The 20,472-nt window shown below is 43.9% G+C and overlaps 1 protein-coding gene across 1 annotated transcript; it reads left to right on the forward strand.

Moving 5' to 3' along the window:
- The first annotated feature begins 2,483 nt into the window (after positions 1-2,483).
- WNT5A (Wnt family member 5A) lies at positions 2,484-20,205 on the forward strand. The gene is made up of 5 exons (XM_034776684.1): positions 2,484-3,569; positions 9,131-9,264; positions 10,301-10,566; positions 15,455-15,747; positions 17,390-20,205. Exons 1-5 carry the CDS (start codon positions 3,564-3,566, stop codon positions 17,846-17,848), a joined length of 1,158 nt encoding a protein of 385 aa, XP_034632575.1. The 5' UTR covers positions 2,484-3,563; the 3' UTR covers positions 17,849-20,205.
- The last annotated feature ends 267 nt before the right edge of the window (positions 20,206-20,472 follow it).

Raw genomic sequence — 20,472 nt, forward strand, 5'->3', positions numbered from 1 at the left:
ATATATATTAAATATTTTCATTCAATAGTATAAAATCAACGTATTAATATATTACACGGGTACTATGCCTGTAGTGGTGTGTGTGTGTTTGTGTTCGAAAGAGAGATCAAAATGCCTCAACAAAAGTCTGATTTTTTAAAAAAGCTGCTATTTCATTGCGTCGGAAGCTGGGGGCCAGCACATTGTGTACTGTGCCCACTTAGGCGCATATCCCCAGCTGGGGACTTGACTCTTTTACTTCATTTGTTGAGGTTTAGTCCTTGCTGTTGATAAAAGGTATCTGTTCTCTTGTGCCTGATGAGAATAGATACATTCTTTGAACTCCTCACTTTTCTGTTAGATATTGATTATCACGGACTATCCTTGCAAATAACTGATTACACATCCACTGAAGGTTTTGAAGATCTACCTAAAACCAGGGCGAGGTTTGCTAAATAACAGGAACAGCTAACAAGAAGAACAATAAATTGTGTTGATAACAGACCGCACTCTGCTTCAGGTGCTTAGATAAGATTCAAGGTGGTTAGCAGTAATCTGAAGTACTTTATTGTCCCTTAAACCTAAATCTATCGGAATAAAGGATCTGTGCTTTTTTACAGTCCTGTTTTACACAGTGTCCGTTTGATCATTCAATCAGGGGCAAGTGCAAATAAGGCCTCTCTATAAACTTTCATCTCAGAATGAGGTTTGGTACAGTTCTTATGTACATTACACATGCATCCGTGATTATGTGTCTGACAGCATCCTGAAATTTTCATTGCAGCCTGTAGTATTTGCAATCTGGTATTGGGGTTCTAAAAGTTGAACAGGGAGATTCAACAAGTTTTACAAAACAAATCTTCACTACTCCCTTGCCACTATCTTCCAAAGTAAGTATGAAATAAACGGGCTTTACAAACGACTTTGATCCTATAGAATGTCTGCTGTCAACAGAAACAACTCAACACGAGCCATAAAGGTTTTGAAATGATTGGACAAACTGAAGGGTTGTTTACAAAAATGGTTAATAACTGAGAAGGAAAGGAATAAACAAAGCGATGTTTACACTGTGACCTTGCACAAACAGTTACCCCCAAAAGAGTCACTTCTTTCTGGTCTTAATGAGAATGGTTTGCATTGTTTAGGCTGTTCAACTGTGCTAAGAAAATTCTGTTGTCAAAGAGCAAAGGACAGTTGTACTTACCTGTGTGTATGTGCGCGCAAAGGACAGTTGTACTTACCTGTGTGTATGTGCGCGCAAAGGAAAGTTGTACTTACCTCTGTTTGTGTGTGCATACACACTTACTTGGGGGGGTATTTTGTGTGTGTGTGTGTGTGTGTGTGTGTGAGAGAGAGAGAGAGAGAGAGAGAGAGACTGCCTGGCCCTGAAAGATTGTGTACCGCAGTAGTGGAATCAGACCGAGATGTGTTGTTTCCCCCGTTGGACTCCCGAAGGGATTTTATTTGCACTGGAATGACTTTGAAAGAGTGAATGCATTTATTGATATTGAGGCTGTTTTCTCAGCACTGTTTGGATTTCCCAGCGCTGCTTTGATAGACTCCCCTCCCCCCCTCCCAGTGGACCTGCAGTTATAGAGGAATAAAAGGGAAATAATACGGAATTATGAAATGGTTCAGGGAATGCTGCTACTTCCTCACTTGGGTGCATGTGAGATGCGAGAAACTCAATAAAATCTTTGGCTGAGGACTGGAGTGGAGAAACCATTGTGAAGTACAAAGGTTTCAGGAAACTGTCCTCGACTTTGGCTTTCATTAGGTCCTGCGTTATTTAACTTAAACAGTTTTGACAACAACCTGCCAAATTTACAGCGGAAATAAACACTGGAGAAGAGGGGAAATCAAATAATCAAGCCTGCTTAGTAACCCAGCATTTGTCAAGGGTACGTGGAAGCACATCTACAACCTGGGGCATGCAAGAAATCACTTGTCAAATGAGAAATTCAACAAACATGAAGTGTATATATTTGTACGCACGCGCAAAGCTTTCTCGTAAGATATATGGAGTATGTATTTATGTCTGGAGATAATGTACACATGGGGGATTATATATAAAGTTGTACTACCCAGGGTATGGCTCGTGTATGTGTGTCTATACTATCGCATGTAATCACGTCTCACTGAGGGTCGATTTCCTTTGGGGGGGGGCGGCATGTAGACAGGTTTGAATCACATAACTGGTGCTCTCCGAGCGAGCCTAGGGGAAGCTGGTCTAATTGGAGTTTCCGCGCAGCTTGCCTGCATTGATGAATGAGGCTCTAGCTAAAACAGGCAGCAAGTAATCTATAGGAATGCGTCTCCTTCCTACGAAGGATGCAACGGACTGCGAATAGTTTGAAGGGCGGTGGGTGGGGGAGGTCCTGTGGAGCATCTCTGTATTGCAGAGGTTTGCGCTGGGGTCCTGTCTGTGGTACAGCTTTAAAACCCAGTCTGGTTTGCCATAGGTCGGCGCAAGGCGCATGCGCACCTCCTAAAGTTTTTCGGCCGCCGTTGGCCGTATAACTTTTCCGTGCACTGTTCAGAGGCAGGGCGACGAGGAGAGCCGCGAGCGATAGAGACCTAGGGGAGGGGGGGAGCGGGCTGTCTGCGGCGCGCGGGGACCCAGCCGAGAGGCGCAGGAAGGAAACGCCGCGGCCGCTCCAGCGCTTTGCCACCGCTCCGGGTCCCGCCTGTGTGTAACTTGTGCCCGGCGCTGAGGGGCTTTGCCCTGCAATGGATTGGGAGAGTTACGACCCCTGAGCCCGGGACCCCCCCTCCCTTTCCCCCAGCTCCTCTTGCCCGAGTCCCCGTCTGGGCTGCAGGAAAAGCCGCCCCCTCTAAGACGCGCATCCCCCTCCCCAGTTGCGCCGAAGAGTCAAGTCCGGCTTCCCCGTGGGTTTAAAATGGAGGGACGCAGCCCGCGGATGGCTCTGCAGCCCCGGACACCCAGCTGCGCGGCGCCCAGCCTTTAGGGGAGCGGGGGGGATTCCTGCGCTTCCATTCACGCCCCTCTCCCGCACGGAGCTTCGGCAGGGGCCGCGCCGGCCGAGAGCGAGCCAGCGAGCTAGGAAGCGAGCTCCTCGGGGGGCTGCTGGGGAGGGAGCGGCGAGCCCCGCTCCGGCGGCGGCGGCGGCGGCTGCACCACCTGGGCTGGGCTGGTGGAAAGGATCGTAGCCCAGGGCGCTTTCGCTGCAGCAGCTCGTGAAGATTGTATTTGTTTCCCAAGTGTTTCCGCACGATCACGCCCACGGGGCGCCGCGCGCGCGCGTGTTTCGCTGGAAAGCCCTAATTACGGCGATTGCTGATGGACCTTGGAAAGGAGCCTGCCCTGGTGCCCTGCTCCGCACTGGGAGCGCCCGCGCCGGACAGAGGTCTGCGTCTGCCTGGTGTCAGCTCGCCGGGCCCCAGCGCTCCCCCTCTCCGGGCTCGCTCCCTTCCTGGCCCCTGGCAGCCGCCGCCGCCCGCTGCTTTGGAGGATACCGCATAGCTCCTGTGATCCCGGATTTACTCTCGCCGCCTCCTCGCCCTTTCTCCCCCGGTCCCCCCTTGGATTACTTGGCTGCTCTCGCTCGGCGATTCCCCTTGCAATGGAGGTGAGTCCTAGGCTGGGATGAGGGGCTGCTTGTTAAGACGCTGAGCTCGCTTGTGAGAGTCCGGGGGGTGGAGAATTTACATGAATTTTGGTAGTGAGATGTGTGGGGTTCTCCCCCTACCCCCCACACAGACAGCCTTGGCGACCCCCTATCTCCCCCCTCTTCCCAAACTCTAAGCTTTTTCACTCATCTAGTCCTGCTGGAGAACTGTGGGTCTGAAATACCCCACTTCTTACGGCCAAATTGCCCCCTGTGTATCGTGAACCAGTTTCTTTTAAAGTAAGCGAAGAGTCTTTAAGACACTTGTTTTAATTCAGCTCTCCAACGCTGTGCATCTTTCTTGCAACCTCTAGTAGCTGAAGTTTTAAAGACATCTTCCCGGACTTCATTTCTGGGGAGAATAGCCATGGAGGAGTGAGAGCAGGCAGTAATGGAGGCCTGTACCTTTAAGGAACTCTGGCTCAAGGCCAGTTTAGAACCTGGCTTTTTTTTCCCCCTTCCCCCTTTTAGTTTTATTCTAAATTTTGGCGATTGTCACTTGGCATCTGTAAAAGATTCTGCTGCTGGGGTCTGCAAAAGAGAAACGAGGTTTTTCGGTGCCCCTTTGATGCTCTAAGGACTCCATGTTGGAAAGTCTGTTAGTTAGTTTGTTTGTTTTTAATTGTCAATTGCATGCTAAATTAGTTACACTCGGAGGGTCACGGAAAGTTCAGTTTCTCTGAGAAACGAATCTTTTCTAAGTTCATTCAACTTTGTCAATGTAAAGTACTGGAATGTACTTTAAAAAAATCTAGGGAAAAAAAACACTTTCTCCATGAATTAACTATATACATTAGTGTCTGAGTCAGAGTAAGTGGCTTTTTCTCTAAACTTGAACCCTACAATCTTTCAATACCCGTACCCCTTTTTATTGAAAACCACTGGAGGGAAAAGGGGTGGCATCGCTTTTGTAAATCGTTTGCTTTGAAATCACAGAGCAAATCACTATACAGAAATCGTTTCTGCATTTTACAACCCACTAGCGCCGAATGGCTCTCTGGGTGCCTACTTACCAAAGGCAGTGCTCACATAAAAGCTACCATAAAACCAGATGCCTGAAAAGGCTTTCCAGACACCCTGTGTAAAAACAGGATCACAGGCGATTCCAGGGCTGTGCTGAATCTGTAAGAGTCCATTTTCATCTTACCGAAGAGCATACTGCTCCGTCCCCTTCTCTCCCTCCCGCCACCCGCCCCACAAAGCGCCTTACAACGTTCAACTGGTGTGTAAAACTTTGGGGCTGATAGTTGGTACTTCCAGGAGTTTGTTGATGGCAACTTGTTAGCTGCGTGATACTGAAGTGACTGCAGCAGCGGAGACTGACCGTAACTTCACCGATCGCAGGTGTCTCTTCTCTCTTTCTCGGGCTTACTTCTCAGCCTGGAGTCCTAATAAATGGTTAAAATAATAATAATAAAAAAAAAGTTAGCGCTGGAGCTCCTCGCCGAACCAGGCGTCAGTCCTGGCGGGGGTTCTGGCGGCGGAGGCTGCCCCCTGTCGGGAGAAGGGCGGTATGACTCCCCGAACGGGTGTCGCCGCCCGGTCCAGGCGAGGCCAGCTTCGTTCCACTCCACCTAACGAAACCCGCCTGACTCCACTGTTCCGACAACGTTCCGGGCTGTGTGTGAATGACCTAGTGTCCGACAAGCAACCCCCCCCTCCCCATGTAACACTCCCCAGCCGCGCAATCGGAGTACAGGCCGGTGGGTTTTGAGCCAGAAGAAAATGTTTCCAGCGTCCTAACCTTCCTTTTACACCCTCCCTCTCTTTTATTCCTGAAACCCAGCCTTAAAAACACACCTACCGGACAGCGCTGCTTGCACTAGGGCCATTGTGCGTTAGACACTTCAGAGTGAGAACTGTTACAGGAGGGGGGAGCTGCTACTCCCTTCTTGACCTTGCCCCAGATGTTTACTCTTTGGGATTTTTTTGGCTCTGCGGGATTTTGATTGTAACTCCTTTCTGAGCTCCCCTCTAAGAGTCGTCTAAGGCCTGGCTCTGCTCACAGTGGTTCTCCTGTAGGTGCGCACTCCCCCATGCGAGCCTGGCCCGTTATACGCCGGAGGACTGGCTGCTTTTGCTGACCATGCAGAGCCTGGACTCTTGATTCCATGAACCAGTTGACTTGTCAATGATTTGCAGTTGTGACGCTTAATCTCCCTACTACAGAAACGCTCGGGAGGGTGTCACTGGCAGTAAGGATCAACTTCGGTTTCCTGGGTGTACTGCTGCCCACGGGCTGAATCCTCTTACAACCGCCCGCATTGTCCCTACGAAGTTCCATTTCTACCCCGAAATGACATACACACCCGCTCGTTTCACATCTGCGCTACAGATGCTTGCGAAGACAAGTGACTAGTAACTGAGTTGGAGCAATGTCTAATTAGGTGCTGTCAGTAGGAGCCGATCAATTAATTAGGTTTCAGTTTGTATCCCTTTCTGGGCACCGAAATATCCAAATTCGTCCAAACCCCTATTTCGGGTGTCGAGTCCACTGCCAATCTTGCGAAGTTAGCTTATGGTGCATAAATCTTTTTACGATTTTCTAAGCTGTTGCTAAAAAGCACATTTGACTTTAATCATTACGGTGCCCTCCGCAAACTGTCACTTATACACATTAATTTCCCCAGATTTAATTCTTGTAATTTAGGAGAGGCCAATGCGAGTTCTAAATTTACATATTTTGTCATATTTTAAAAACCTTAGTCCAGTATTCAGCGCACTGGGTGACGTGCCTGGTGTGAAACGCGAAGTGGGTGGTAGCAAGCGGATCTAAAGTCCCTAGTGCTACAGCCCTGCATCCCAAGTGACAGAGAGAGTGTGGATGTAACAAAGCTCATCACACGCAGGCGTGGGCATGTGGCTGTACACTAATCCCAGCTTTCTGTGCCCTTGAATGTTGTGTGTCCGGGCAGCTTTTATGTTATCAATTTCCTGGGTGTTGCTATGACAGTTCTTCTCTCTCTCCAAACGCCTCCCCAACATCCCCCCCCCAAAAAAAAAAAATTCAGGAAGAATTAAAAGCACCTTTAATTCACTACTAACGTTTTTGAGAATGAATAGGGAGCCCCCAAGTGTTGAACTGCCTTTAAAAAAAATAAATTACTCTCCTTACAAGTCCTGCGTTATGAACTAAAGCCCGATCGAGTAACCTATTTACTGGAAGTGTTTAACTTATTAATTGGCATCGATATTTTATGCGCGGGCAGAGACCTTGGGACGTAATAACTCACTCCAATTTCTGCTTGTACATTTCCGTTTACCATTGGCTTTTCTGCTGCGCGCATTGGCCGCTCTCCCCTGAAACCTTGTAAAGGCAGAGAGTTGGCTGCGCTTGTGGAAGGGGAGTTTATTTAAACACAAAACAAAAACACAGGGCTGGATTTATGGATTTCAGAGCAATGCCCTTTTGTAACTCAGGATTATTTCAGCCTATTCAGGCGAGGTAGGAAAAACTGGATAAATCCAATGGAAACCCTTCGGCACAAAGTGTTTAAAGCCATCAGGGGAGCCCTTGCTTTTCCCCGTCATGCTGAGCAGGCAGCAGTCGGGGGGATTCTGATCCCTAGCGAACTCCGTGCGTGACTGCGCCTGACAATCCGGATTCTCCTCCCTTCATACTGTTGGGAAAAGTTGAAGGTTTTCCTGTAACAAAGAAATTCCCTTAATCTGTGGGCATGAGGCTCGCCCCTTCGTTCCCACTTCAGCTCCTTCTGAAAACCTTAACCCCCCTATTAGGCAGCTGGGAGTGTTTAATAGCAATTAGACCCCGGGCTAATAATACCCATCCGGAGCAAGGCCTCTGCCGGCGATTCCAATCGGCAATGGGAGTGCGCTGAGCTCCGGAAAGCGGCCCGCTTTCTTCTCCTCGCCTGGGCCGGGAGCAGGACGGGCTCCGCCAGAGCGCAGCCGCTCTGCATCCAGTCTCCAAGTGCGCGCAGTGTCTTGCAACCCGCGCCCCGAGGGAGCCTCTGGCGCGCCACTCCGCCCACCCTCGGTGGGTGCCCCCGGAGACGGGAAGGCTCCTTCCCGGGCTGCGTGCCCCGCCAGCCCCCTGGCCCTGCAGGTGCTCCGCGCCGGGCAGTCCCAGCCTCACCTACAGCTAACCCACCCGTCACTGAACCAAACCGTTCCCAGGCTCCACTAGCCGCGGAGCTCAGCGCCCAACTCCCCCAGCGCTGACGGACGGGGGCTCCCCTGGCCCTGGGTCCCGTTAGCGGCCTGTCCCCTCGGAATGGATCGCTGGCTCCTTTCCTGAGAGCCGGACCGGCCGGAGCTGGGCTTGCGGGACGCCCGGTCACTCGCTCTGAGTGCGCTCCCCGGGCTGCTGCCGGGCGAACCTGTGTCCCAGCTCCGCGCTCCCTCTGCCCCGGGGCCGGATCTGCTGGCTCTTCCCGCAGGGGGCTGGTTTGAATGGACTCCTGTCGCGGCGCCGCCACCTCCCCAGTCGCAGTGCCGTGTGGTCACTCCCCAGTCCCAGCGCGCTGGCGAAGCTGGGATGGGGTGCGCGGGGCAGCCGGAGACGCAATACCGACCCACGGGCGCTTCGTCTCCTGGCAGAAGAGGCAAACCCTCCCCGACCTCCAACTCCCATGCGCCCTACTTGTAGTGACGGCGCAACGCGATCCTGTTTCCCCCCGGATGGTGAAATCAAGCGGGCCCCCCCCCCCCCCCCCATGCCGGCATCTAAGCCGTGCTGCCTTGGTGGCTTTCTTAGCTCCCCGCCCCACCTCCGGCCGCAATCAGATTGGGGATCCCTGGGGGGGCCCAAATATCTGTCTCCCAAATGAGGAGAATCGGAACCCCCCCCCCCCGCCTTCGGGTTAAAGAGGCATTTCGATCTGGGAAGGAGAAACACGGGTCGCCTGACAACGGAATGAGCTTTGCTCGGACGAGATCGGCCTCCTTGGTTCTCATCTGGAAGCAGCTCCCAAAATGGCCCATAAAGGTGTCATTTGTGTGTGGGAGTTGGGGGCTGGGGAACATCCATTGTTAGTTTGGAGTTAATGTAACAGCTGAATCTCCCTGCCCTCCCCATTCCCAAAACACCCCCGCAACTTGATGCATCATCTTCACTTTGCCCTTGATGTGTTTGCTCCACTTGTTGCTTCTCCCCTGTCCGGGCACCCTGTAGACTGCTCCTAGAAGAATGAAAGTGGAGTAAGTTGTTGGGTTTTTTTTTGCTGCTGCTGTTAAAGTGTGCGACTGAGAATAAGGGATTTTTCTAAGAGATTGGGTTTGGCACTGTGCTTTGATTCAACGGCACTGAGACATGTCTGTAGTCGCTGGGCAGCCCTATAAGCAGAATCGCAGTGAATAAAATTTCCTTGTCAGGTTGCGTGGGTGGACTAATTTGGACTAGAAACTGCCTGCATTTTGCCACCAAAAACTCACTTGTGAGAAGGGCAGTCAGTCAAGAGTCAACTTAAAAGGGACCCAGGATACCTCCCTTGTTTAAACTTGTATGCTTGAAAATGATCTGAGCAACAATAAACAATCTGTTCCTTTTATTTCTCCTCCAGAAATCCATTGGAATATTAGTTCAAGGAGGTGCTTTGGGGACAGTTGGCAGTGCAATGGCTTCCAAGTACCTCATAGTGGTTCTGGCCATTTTCTCCTCTTTCGCCCAGGTTGTAATAGAAGCCAGCTCTTGGTGGTAAGCATCTTAAAATATACTGACTTTATTTAAAAGAATATATTTAATTTGTTTGGTTTTTATATATCTTATCTCTTCCTAGGGAAAGTGCTGTATGAATAGGAGATTTTTAGCAATACTCAATTTCTGGGATAACTGTAAATCCAAAGGAAATTTATTTTCGCCACCATTAAAGTAGCAAAATTAAATTTCTAAATGGATTACTTAAAATCTCATTCTACAGGGTCTGAAATAACAAATGTAAGGGAAAGCACTGAATTCCATGTACAAAATATTTTACCCACAGATTTTTTTTTTAATTTAAACAACTTTCTAAATAGACCCAGGAGCTGAGTTTATATTTCTTGTAGCTGGGGCGGGATGGGACTCTAGTTAATATCTGTTTTTTTTTTAATGTTTCTATTATTTGGAGATTTTTTTTTAAAGCAAAACCTCTGCTCTCTCAGTTGAACCGTTTCTGTCTAGCAGTCCTGTTTTAATCATGTGAAAGCACATATGGACCTCTTTTAAGAATCGGGAAAACATGATTAATTTTGTTTAGTGTCTGTACGTGCCTCTGTATCTTTTCTATCAGTTAGAAGAAGCTAGTAGTTGTCTGTAACAGCATCTAGCAGTTGGTACTTAAGGATTTCCTTATTTTCTCGTAATTGTGTAGACTGAAAGTTGAGGTTGAAAATTCTAAATCGTGTGGTATGCTTGGGAGTTGTTTTGTTATTATTTTATGCACTTCTATGGCCAGACAGTTGCTTGGGACTTCTTGTAACTTTACCATGCCCACAGAAATTTGTAGGGATGGGGTGAAATTTGAATCCTGGCATTCAGGTACATTGAAGTCTTGGCAAAGACAGTCACTAAAGTCTGCTGCCATCATTCTATACATGTGGCCAGCTGTCTTCTGTACAGCCTTTAAACAAGAGTTGGATGATTTTCATTGTTGTTCAAAAGTTTTCCTCTTGGTCACAAGAACAGGAGTGGGTAGGTTTATACTCTAATATTGTATTTGTCCTCCCAATGTTAATCTAATTTCTTTATGCAGGTCTTTAGGTATGAATCATATGAATCCTATGAACCCTGTTCAGATGTCAGAGGTATATATAATAGGAGCACAGCCACTATGTAGTCAACTAGCAGGACTTTCCCAAGGACAGAAGAAACTCTGCCACTTGTATCAGGACCACATGCAGTATATTGGAGAGGGGGCAAAGACAGGCATTAAGGAATGCCAGTATCAGTTCAGACACAGAAGATGGAATTGCAGCACTGTGGACAACAACTCTGTTTTTGGCAGAGTCATGCAAATAGGTAGGAAGCAAAAACTTTCTGATCAAACTGTTGCCTAAGAATGTGTGTAATATTTACTTAATGTTCTGTATTAGACACTGTTGCCAAGTTCTTAATCTGTGTAATTATAGCTGACAAAAAAACCCTATTTTTAGTCAGAGTTGATTTTCCGCTTGCTCCCACCCCTCAAAAAAGTGAAGGCAAAAACCATCTGAATACAAGAATGCAGTAGGAAAGAAAAAGTGGCATTAAAATACTCATTAACTTTAAGGAAAAAACTGAAATAAAATAATGGTATGTTTAAAACTAACTAAAAAGTAGTAGTGTGTGGCAAAAATATCTGGGTTCCAAAATTGCTCATGCTGTGTAATAAATTAATTTTATGTAGCAGTTAACTGACATTCTCCTTAGTGTTTATAAACAATGCCTTCTCATTTACTGCCAGGTGTGGCAAAATCCTTCTATGGTTTAAAGAAAGTTGGCTTTATAACAGAAAGCAGCTCTATAATCCATACAAAATCAGTTTTATCAGGACAAAGTGTACTTGTAATTTATGTTGCATATAATAACATAGCTGTTAGGAAAGGATGTTGCAAGGGAATCTGCCTATCCCAGTGTGCTGGGGTCCCAACCTCTTTCCTGTTAAATCCGTCTTCAAAATTCAATTGTTCCATGCAACCCACATAGTACAAATAATTCTTATAATTTAGGGGCCCGATCCTGTTCCCATTGAAGTTTATTGCAAGTCATTCTCACATGACTTCAGTGGTACAAGATCAGGCCCAAAGATGGAACTTTCCTCTGAATTTTCCAGTCTTTCTCTATCTACTGAATCCCTAGCCAGAGGAATCTACTTTCTATTGTCTTCTGTGTTTTATACAGCATTTATACTGGCACTTAATCTCAACATTGCTCTAGCTCATAGCTTGTGCAGAGTAACTTTTTAATTTGAGATCTAAATTAAATCCTTTTCCAATGCTTTCCTATCCTGTTTCAAAAAAAAATGGTTTAAATTACATTAAAAACAACTTCATTTGTAAATTGCTTAGCCCTTGCATAGCTTGAAGGAATACTGTAAATTACATTTGGCCCTAAACTTAACTTTTTGTAAAAATAAAGCTTTTATAAAACCTGAAATGAATAGAAAAGTGCCAGAGTTGAAAAATATCCGAGGAACAGTGTCTGTTAAACAAATAGGCATTCCCCGGTCTTTTTTTGCAACCCCAGCATTGAGAACTTAGAAACTAAACTCACTTCTCATTGTTCAAGCTGAGCAAGATCCAAAAAGCAAGATAAGCATGAAAAACAAATGTAACAGCCTTGAGACTTTTCAGCTTTAATCTTCTTGAGGTTACAACTAAAACCAGTAAAGAAATGTTTAAATTTCTGGCCCCAAACTTCAACCGTTATTACTCAATTACGTTCAGCTGATTCAGTGGTGTGAATTAAGATGGCAGGATTGGGCCCATATCTGTGTTGCCAATGTTTCTAGTGTGAAAGGTTCACACCGTCAAGTGTGTCACATCTGGTCCCAGGGGTTTATTACAAGTTGAAAAACTTTGCCCTCTTCACTACTATATGACTGTATTAATTAATATCTATGTAGCAATTTATCATGTAATTAAGCCAATTTTAGTAACTGCAGATACAAGTGGGTGTATCCAACACTTAAAGATCCTAAAAAGTGTATTAAGAACAAGAAAAGTATTGTTGTTTTATAGTTGTACTTCACATCAAAATGTAAAATAATACATGGCAAGCTGTTGTTCCTCTTGAATAGGGGAAAAAGGTCTGAGGTCTGAGTCTGATGATACTTAAACCAGTGTTCCTTTGGTAGAATCATTTGATTGTCAGTAGAGTTGCTCCTTATTCTCCCCGGTGTGAGATGATCATAACTGGATCCTGAGTCTGCAGAGTTTTGTAGGATTTTGTCATTTATGCTAATGACTGAAACATAAGTAATTCTGCATTGAGGAATCTTTTTAGAAAAGCACTGACTTGATAGTGTAATAAATACCACATATCAGCTATGTCCATTTATATTTTTTCTTCCAGGATTTATCAGGCAAAGTTATCTAAAGCTGTACCAATAAACCAAGCATTGAGTATAGAAACTGAATATATGATTTACTGAACATTAAATTTTCAGGGCTTTTATTCTGTTACCATAGCTTCCTCTCAGTTGATCATTTCTTAATTAGACTATTAAAATCCTGCTATATGCAATATATTGTGCTGTCCTTTAGTTTCTTTGTAGACCTAGAACTAAGGCATATTTGGACCCTATTTTAAACATAGAAAAGGAATATTAACATAAATTGATCTTTTCAACAACTGCATGGGAGAGAGGTCTAGTCTAATCACGTCTGCTGATAGTTTTGAATGCTCTTGAAATACAGGACAAAGAGAATGTTTTGTATCTTATGCCCAGATTTAGATAGATTTTTGTTTCTTTAAATTTATTTTTCTGTGGCACTTCTCTTACCAGTAATATGTACATGGAACAATGTCCCATTTTTATGTTACATATGCAGGACATAGAGGAACTCAAACATGTTTAGATGGTGTGTTTTCTTGCAATGGCCACAATAGAGATGGATGTTGAAGAAATGTGGGGAAAGACAGACATGTTGGATGCTGGAGAAAAGCATGTTTGTGCCTAAATACTCTGGAAAAACTATTCCAGAGCAATTTATCCATGTGGAAATGTGACTCCTATAATGTTGCCAAAGTCAATGAGAGATAGGGTGATGTGTTGGGTTAATAGTGGTTGTGCAATCTAAAACTGCCTGCCCTTAGATCTGTTTCAGTGGATTAGCCAAATTTTGTTTTAACTAAAAAATGGAGTTGAATATATGCAACTTGCTCTTTTAGGGACAGTTTTCTCTCACTCATGTTCCCCTTTTCACACCCTTCCATCACATCCTTTCTTCCTTAAGGATTCCTTAAAAATGCACCAAGACCTTAGATTTAAAACTCATTTTTTTTTAACTTTATGGAGTACACAAGATAATTAATATGTGTAAACCTGAGCTAACCATACATTTTTCAAAAAAAGATCATAGACAAAGGAAAAAAAAATCTGCATTCCTTACCTAGGCAAACATCCCATTAACTTGAATAAGGACTGCAGAATAAATCCAAAACATGCATTACATTACAATCCAGAATTTAGCTTTAAAATCTGTTCAGGCAGCTCCTCCGGTTAATTTATGGTAAATGCAAAATCAAAAACATATAACACCAACATTATTACAACCCCTTAGACTACTCTTGTGAACCTTTATACTCAGGAGTAACCCATAACCCTTGCAAGCAGTCTCATGAGTGAGTATCTGCTGGAATGGACCTAGCACTGAGGGGAAGGGTGGTTCTGATTCTACTATTTTAGAAATGGTCTTCCCCAGTATATGACCTCTGATTCTTTTCATTTAAAGAACATAGATTATTTGAAAAGGCAGCAGTTGTTACATTAACAGCGCTGCTCTGAACATAGTGTTAGATCTATGTTAAATACAGATTAACTGTGACTACTGTTCATAATATACAGTGGTGCCAACAGGCCTAAATCAGAAGTGAGCCTTTGGTGGCAGGCCCTTTACAAACAGTCCCTGCCTCAAAGAACTGTTATCCAAAAATCATATCTGACAAAACCCTGATTTTTACAAAAATGTTTCTCCCGCAAGCTTGGTAAAATCAAGGTTTACCTAGACCAACTTTATTTTTGGACTAAAGAATAGAAGGAAAACTAACAGTTAAACCAATAGCTAACTCTCTTTGATTTTCAACTTCAAATTATGTTTTAGCCTGATCCAACAGTCATTTTAGTAGTCTTTCCTGGAGAAGGACTTTAGGCTTGAGCCTGTTATGATGAAAAGTAGCGGTTTTGGCCCTACTTCCTGATAAGAAGAAATGCAAACTTCCAGAAGGCTCTATAATGTTAGCCTTGTTTTCATGAAAGATATTTGTTGTAAAATAGAACTCTTGCCATTCCTGAGAAAGGAGATGGATGTAGCTGGGTTCTAGGTAAAAATGGATCAGGATGATGTCTTGTTGAGGAAGCTGTTAATGAATTTATCTTCCAGTGAGGATATCCTGTGACAAGCACATATGAACAAAGAGCTTTTTCTGTCATCACCTTGAATGAAACTTATTTATCTTAAAATGAAAGTTGGGAAAAATTGAATGTAAGGGAATCAGTCCTTGGCTAAAACATTTAATACACTCCTGTCCCAGGCTCGCTCTTCCCTGCAACTTATAGAAATGATTGGAAGTAGCTTCTTTTGCTATATTAGTTGGGTTATTATATCTTTATTTTTAAATAACCTCTTCAAAGTTGCTGGCCAGTTTATGTGCAGGGCAGAATATTGACAAGTATCATTCTGGTGTGCACTTTCTTTGACACCAGCAGGCTTTGTGAAATGCTGTAACTTTAAATAAATTGGAATAAATGAGTGAAGTAGATATATCATGTTCAAGAAGTAGTAATTTAAGGAACAGACTTCTAAAAGTTGTATTTAGCATCTTTAAAAAGAGAAGATGGGAAGCAGCCAAGCTCTCTAACCCCTGGACACAATTATTGTTGGAACCCATTGCTAAACATACTCCTAGAGCCTGATTCTCCTCTCAATTGTACCATTGTTGCGCCACAGTGTTCCCTGGTGAAAACCAGTGTGAGAGGAGAATCCAGCTCCTGCTCTTCGTAACTGAACCTCCACTTTCTGTCATTGATTTGTTTGCTTTTGCGGGGGGAGGGGAGGAATAAAAATATTTCCATGGAGACCTCTTAGGCTAAAGCACACTTCAAAACCCCATGAATTTCATATATAGCATTTCCCCATGTCCTGTACTGAATGTCATAGAACATGTGGAGACTTGCCTTTAACACTTGCTTTCTCTTTCCTTGCAGGCAGTAGGGAGACTGCCTTTACTTATGCAGTCAGCGCTGCTGGGGTGGTTAATGCAATGAGCCGCGCCTGCCGAGAGGGGGAGCTCTCCTCCTGTGGCTGCAGCAGAGCGGCCAGGCCCAAAGATTTACCCCGGGACTGGCTGTGGGGTGGCTGTGGGGATAACATCGAATATGGCTACCGCTTCGCCAAGGAGTTTGTGGATGCTCGGGAGCGTGAGAGAATTTATCAGAAAGGTTCTTACGAGAGTGCTAGGATTTTGATGAACCTGCATAACAACGAGGCTGGAAGACGAGTAAGTGGCTGAGTGGCTCCTTCCCCTTGCCCAAAGAAGCCTGCCTGGGAAGGGACACACCTAATTAATGACAGAGAGATAAAGAACAGTGGCATGGATAACTATCTCTGAAGGTCCTTAGCTCATGCACGTGTTCATTTTTCAAGGAAATATTTTCTTTGCCTTTCTTATTAGTCCCCAGTGAAATCTGCTGGTGAGCTCAGAGATCAAAACCTTTAATATTTGGCCTTCTTCAAATGCAGGGGAAAGCATGTGAAGTTGGGTTTAAGTATGGGGAGGGGGAGAGAGAGTGTGTGTGTGTGTGTGTGTGTGTGTATATGAGTATTCCTGAGTGACAACACAACATGGGTTTTCTGTTCCCTACCTCATAGGATCAGTGGGAGAGCAGCATATCTTGTCTTCCTCCATGTTCTGTTAGTTACAACCCTACAGTTCACTGTGAGTTTTCTGCAGAATAGAGTTTTATTGGTTTATATTTCCAACCAATCCAATTTGCTTTGGAGGGAGAAGAGAAGCACCAAACTCCCCAGAGCGGAATATTCTTGCAGGGTTAACATAATTTCCCCCACCCCTTTTGAGGATGGGAAAAGCTTATGATTAGAAAAAACCCTCCTCTGTGGTGAAAAGTGTTTTTTGTGGCTTATTTATCTTGAAAATGCCTTAAATGAATAGGTGTAAACTTTTTTTACACAATATTATGAACTCAAAGAGCCAAAGTCGTTATTTTCCTAGTGCCTGTGGTGCCAGAAATAGTCTGCTGGAGACTACTCTTGGGTTTGAAGGTGAGGACAGATGAAAGATAATTGAAAATTCATATTATTTAAATGTGAGAGGAGGGTATGAAATGTGAAAGCAACGGAAAGGTCAGTTTACTACTAGAGAGAAGAAAAATAACTTTCACAGTTGTCTACAGATACTCCAGCAGTTTTTTTTCCCCCTTCCCAGCCTCCTCTTTGCAGTGCCATCTGGCAGCATCGAAACTCTTTTTAAATGTTGGGTGGAAGTTGCATAAAGTATCCACCTAATGTGTCAGACCCCAGGATTTTTGGGGCAGTGTCAACACTGACTCTTATTTCTATTTATACAGGGTAAATGACTGAGATCTTGCTGCCAAAGCTTTATAAAACGGATATTGCTGCGTAGGTCAGTCCCCCACCCAAAGGTGTTTGGGGGTTTCTTCTGGATGCAGTCTCTCTTACACAGCAGTATTTTGGATGGGAGGGTACTGCTGAGCCAAGAGCAGACAATCAGCTGCCGCACAGCCTGTAATAGAAGAAATCTTAACTCCTTGCTCTAGTACAAGCCTCAAACTGAGATTAGTTGAGAGAGTAAAAATAAAATAAAGGGCTGTTTGAAATTTCTCAGTTAAACAGCAAAATCCTTTCCCCTGCAATAGGGCAAATTCCTAAAATTGAATGTAACATGAATGATTCTACTGAGGACTTGTGTGCACACTTAGGGTGTGTGTGTGGTGTGTGAGAAGGGGGTTGAGCTCACTCCCTTTGGTGTGGGTGGGAGAGGGAAAGTAGGGGTGTGTTAGGGGCTCTCTTCCCATGTGTGTAGGGGTGATGGGGTGCGCGCAAGCTATGTAACAACCACATTGACACCTTTGTTTTCCCTCCTCCTCTTTTCTCTCGCTTAGACTGTGTATAACTTGGCTGATGTGGCCTGTAAGTGCCATGGGGTGTCTGGCTCCTGCAGCCTGAAGACCTGTTGGCTGCAGTTGGCTGATTTCCGCAAAGTGGGTGATGCCCTGAAGGAGAAATATGATAGCGCTGCTGCCATGAAACTCAACAGCCGGGGCAAGCTGGTGCAAGTGAACAGCCGCTTCAATACGCCCACCATCCACGACCTGGTCTACATTGACCCTAGCCCCGACTATTGTGTGCGCAATGAGAGCACCGGCTCCCTAGGCACCCAGGGCCGCCTCTGCAATAAGACCTCAGAGGGCATGGACGGCTGCGAACTCATGTGCTGTGGCCGGGGCTATGACCAGTTCAAGACAGTGCAGACGGAGCGCTGCCACTGCAAGTTCCATTGGTGCTGCTATGTGAAATGCAAGAAGTGCACAGAGATCGTGGACCAGTTTGTGTGCAAATAGGGGGTGATGAGGTGGGAGGAGCGTCTTCCGCCTGCCAGCAGGGGTGCTACCTCCAGGACAATCTCCACTTTATTTATAGAGTCCAATGATTTTTTTCTTTTTTTTTATAAAGGTTACAAAAAGAAGTGACTGGAACCTTTTCTGCACCCATCCTAGGACTGTGTGTGGTTTATATTTTTGGCAACAATGGGGGAGAACCCAAGAAAATATTTATTTTACCCCCAAAAAAAGACTTTAAAAAAATAGTGTAGTTTGAAGGGAAATCCAACATATTCTAACTTAGTCCCATGAGTCATAGTACTTGTGCAACCGGCAAAGAATTCTGAGGTGCTTGGGATCTGAGAATGATCCTTATGAACACAATAACCCACAAACCTGTGCATGATTTTAGCTTCAGTGACCAAAAGTAGTCTGATAGATACATACAAAGTTGATCAATATATCCAGGGGTCCATAAAAGGAGGGTTGATATATCCACAGGAGGGCTCAGCACAAAGTTACTATGATGTCAATCACATGACTGCAAGGTGCTAATTTAAATGTGAGGTAATTAAAAGGTACGAGCGCATAAGACTTTTAAAGGGTTCAGCTGTGTTATTTAGGACCGAAAGTCTTGGGTCCAGTAGCTAGCAAGACCAAGAAAAAAAATCTACCTTGATTGACGCTAAAAGTGTACATCAAAGCAGGATGTGACCTATCAGCTCTTCATCTAGTTATGTATGAAGTGTGAGTATCCCATCTTAGCAAGCAATGCCCTACTGATAAAGAATATCAGGAGCAAGTGACCTCTGAATCTCACCGAACAGTGTGCTCTGGTCTGACCCAATAGAAATTGCACCCCTGCAGCTGTTTCACTGTCCCACTCTCTGGAAAGCCCTTTAGGAAACAGAATTCCCCTAATTTGAAATGCCTTTTTTTAAAAAAAAAGTCGTGTGATAGCTGGCCAACTTTCAAAACACAGCTTAGTAAATAACCCCTCATATCCAAGGAAATTAATAATTAATGATCAATCATTCTTGAGATGGTTGGTTTATTGTGGATTTGGGGAAAGCTTTGACTTGAGGAGACAATAGTTTCATCTCTTAATGATGTTAAGTGGCTATTTTAGTTCAATGAAATATTGCAGCAATGCCAAATTTATCATCTGATGTCTTCAGTACACGTGCTTTAGATAATATATTGCAGGTATACACTAAAACTGTTCAGACTATACTTGAGCAGTTACATATATACGGGAAAACTGTGGTCTGCTGGTGTCTGATATTTCAGAGCTTTTTGTACATATATATTTCAATACAGCCAGTGATTTTTATAAAACTGCTAAAGTTACAGAGGCAGTTCATCAGTTAGGAGCATATTATTCCCCCATTTCCTTTCACAAATCACTTTTAGGATTTTTTTTTTATACTGATTCTAGCATTCTTGGTGTCATAACACAAAGGGTTTTAAGAATACTTTAATCACAAAGAATAAGCCTTTTCTTAACCTAAGGGGGCTTCTTGGGCTACAGGTAGAACAGATACCATGCACTTGAATTCACACTGGTTTGGAGACTGCTTCTCTCTTCCACTTTCCTGCAAGGGCATTATTGATGATCATTGACACAGAAACCTTAAAATTCCCTAGCACAAACTCTATTTGGCCCTTCGTTTGTTTTAAGGTTTTTTTAATTTTTTGAGATGGAAATCAGTACCTACTACAGCAACTTTTTGCATTTTCCCCAATACAGTGTATTTACAAAAACACAGTTAGCATTTGTAATTGGTTCAGAAACCCCATCCCATAAATTAAACAAATTGGCCTTCAATATCAAATGAGAGAAATCCTCCACTTTAGCTTAGTCATACTAAAGCCTTAACTTCTCACAAGCCTATAACCTGTTGCATTAAGTTCATCTTGATCATTTATCAGCTTTTTAAATGATGCTTTATTGCTCTTAATTTATTAAGAACATATTTACCCCTCTCTTCCAGATGTTTGCAAACAAAGTATCTTAAAATTAAAAAAGGCACTACTTCATTGAATATGTCACTTTTGGTTTTTATTATACAAAAACCATAGTCCTTTTTTATTTGCTGAATCACATCTTGTTCCTTTTTTAGTGACTCGTGTCTGTGAGCAGAGCTGAGTCTAACGATCCTAGCTTTTAAAATACTATTTAATGTAAAATATTTTACTTGTCATTCAGATATTATGTAAATCTTCTATGTCATTTCCTCTGTTTGTTCTGTACATTTAATGTACATATTTCTGTCTTGCGTGATTTGTATATTTCACTGGTTTAAAAAAATTTTTTTTAAAGGCTTTACGCCATAATGGAAGATAGACTATAAAAATAAAACTTTGGTTGTATGTTGGGAAGTGGTTTTAATTATCTTTCAGAGGAGGATTTGTTAAACAATGAAAAGGTTGACTTTTAAAAAATTTACTACGTGGTAAAACAAGGAAGTGACCCTATGCCAAACACACAAAGTATAGCTTGAAATTTTATTTCTATATTAAGAACGCTTACCGATGTAACAACTTTTTTGGGAAAAAAACCTTATGACTCTGTGCACCACAAAATATTCTGTAGATGGTTAGGAGCCCAGCTGACAAGTGGCCAAAAGAATTGAATTATTGAA

The sequence above is a fragment of the Trachemys scripta genome, chromosome 7, assembly GCF_013100865.1.
Source record: "Trachemys scripta elegans isolate TJP31775 chromosome 7, CAS_Tse_1.0, whole genome shotgun sequence".
NCBI classification, from domain to species: Eukaryota; Metazoa; Chordata; order Testudines; family Emydidae; genus Trachemys; species Trachemys scripta.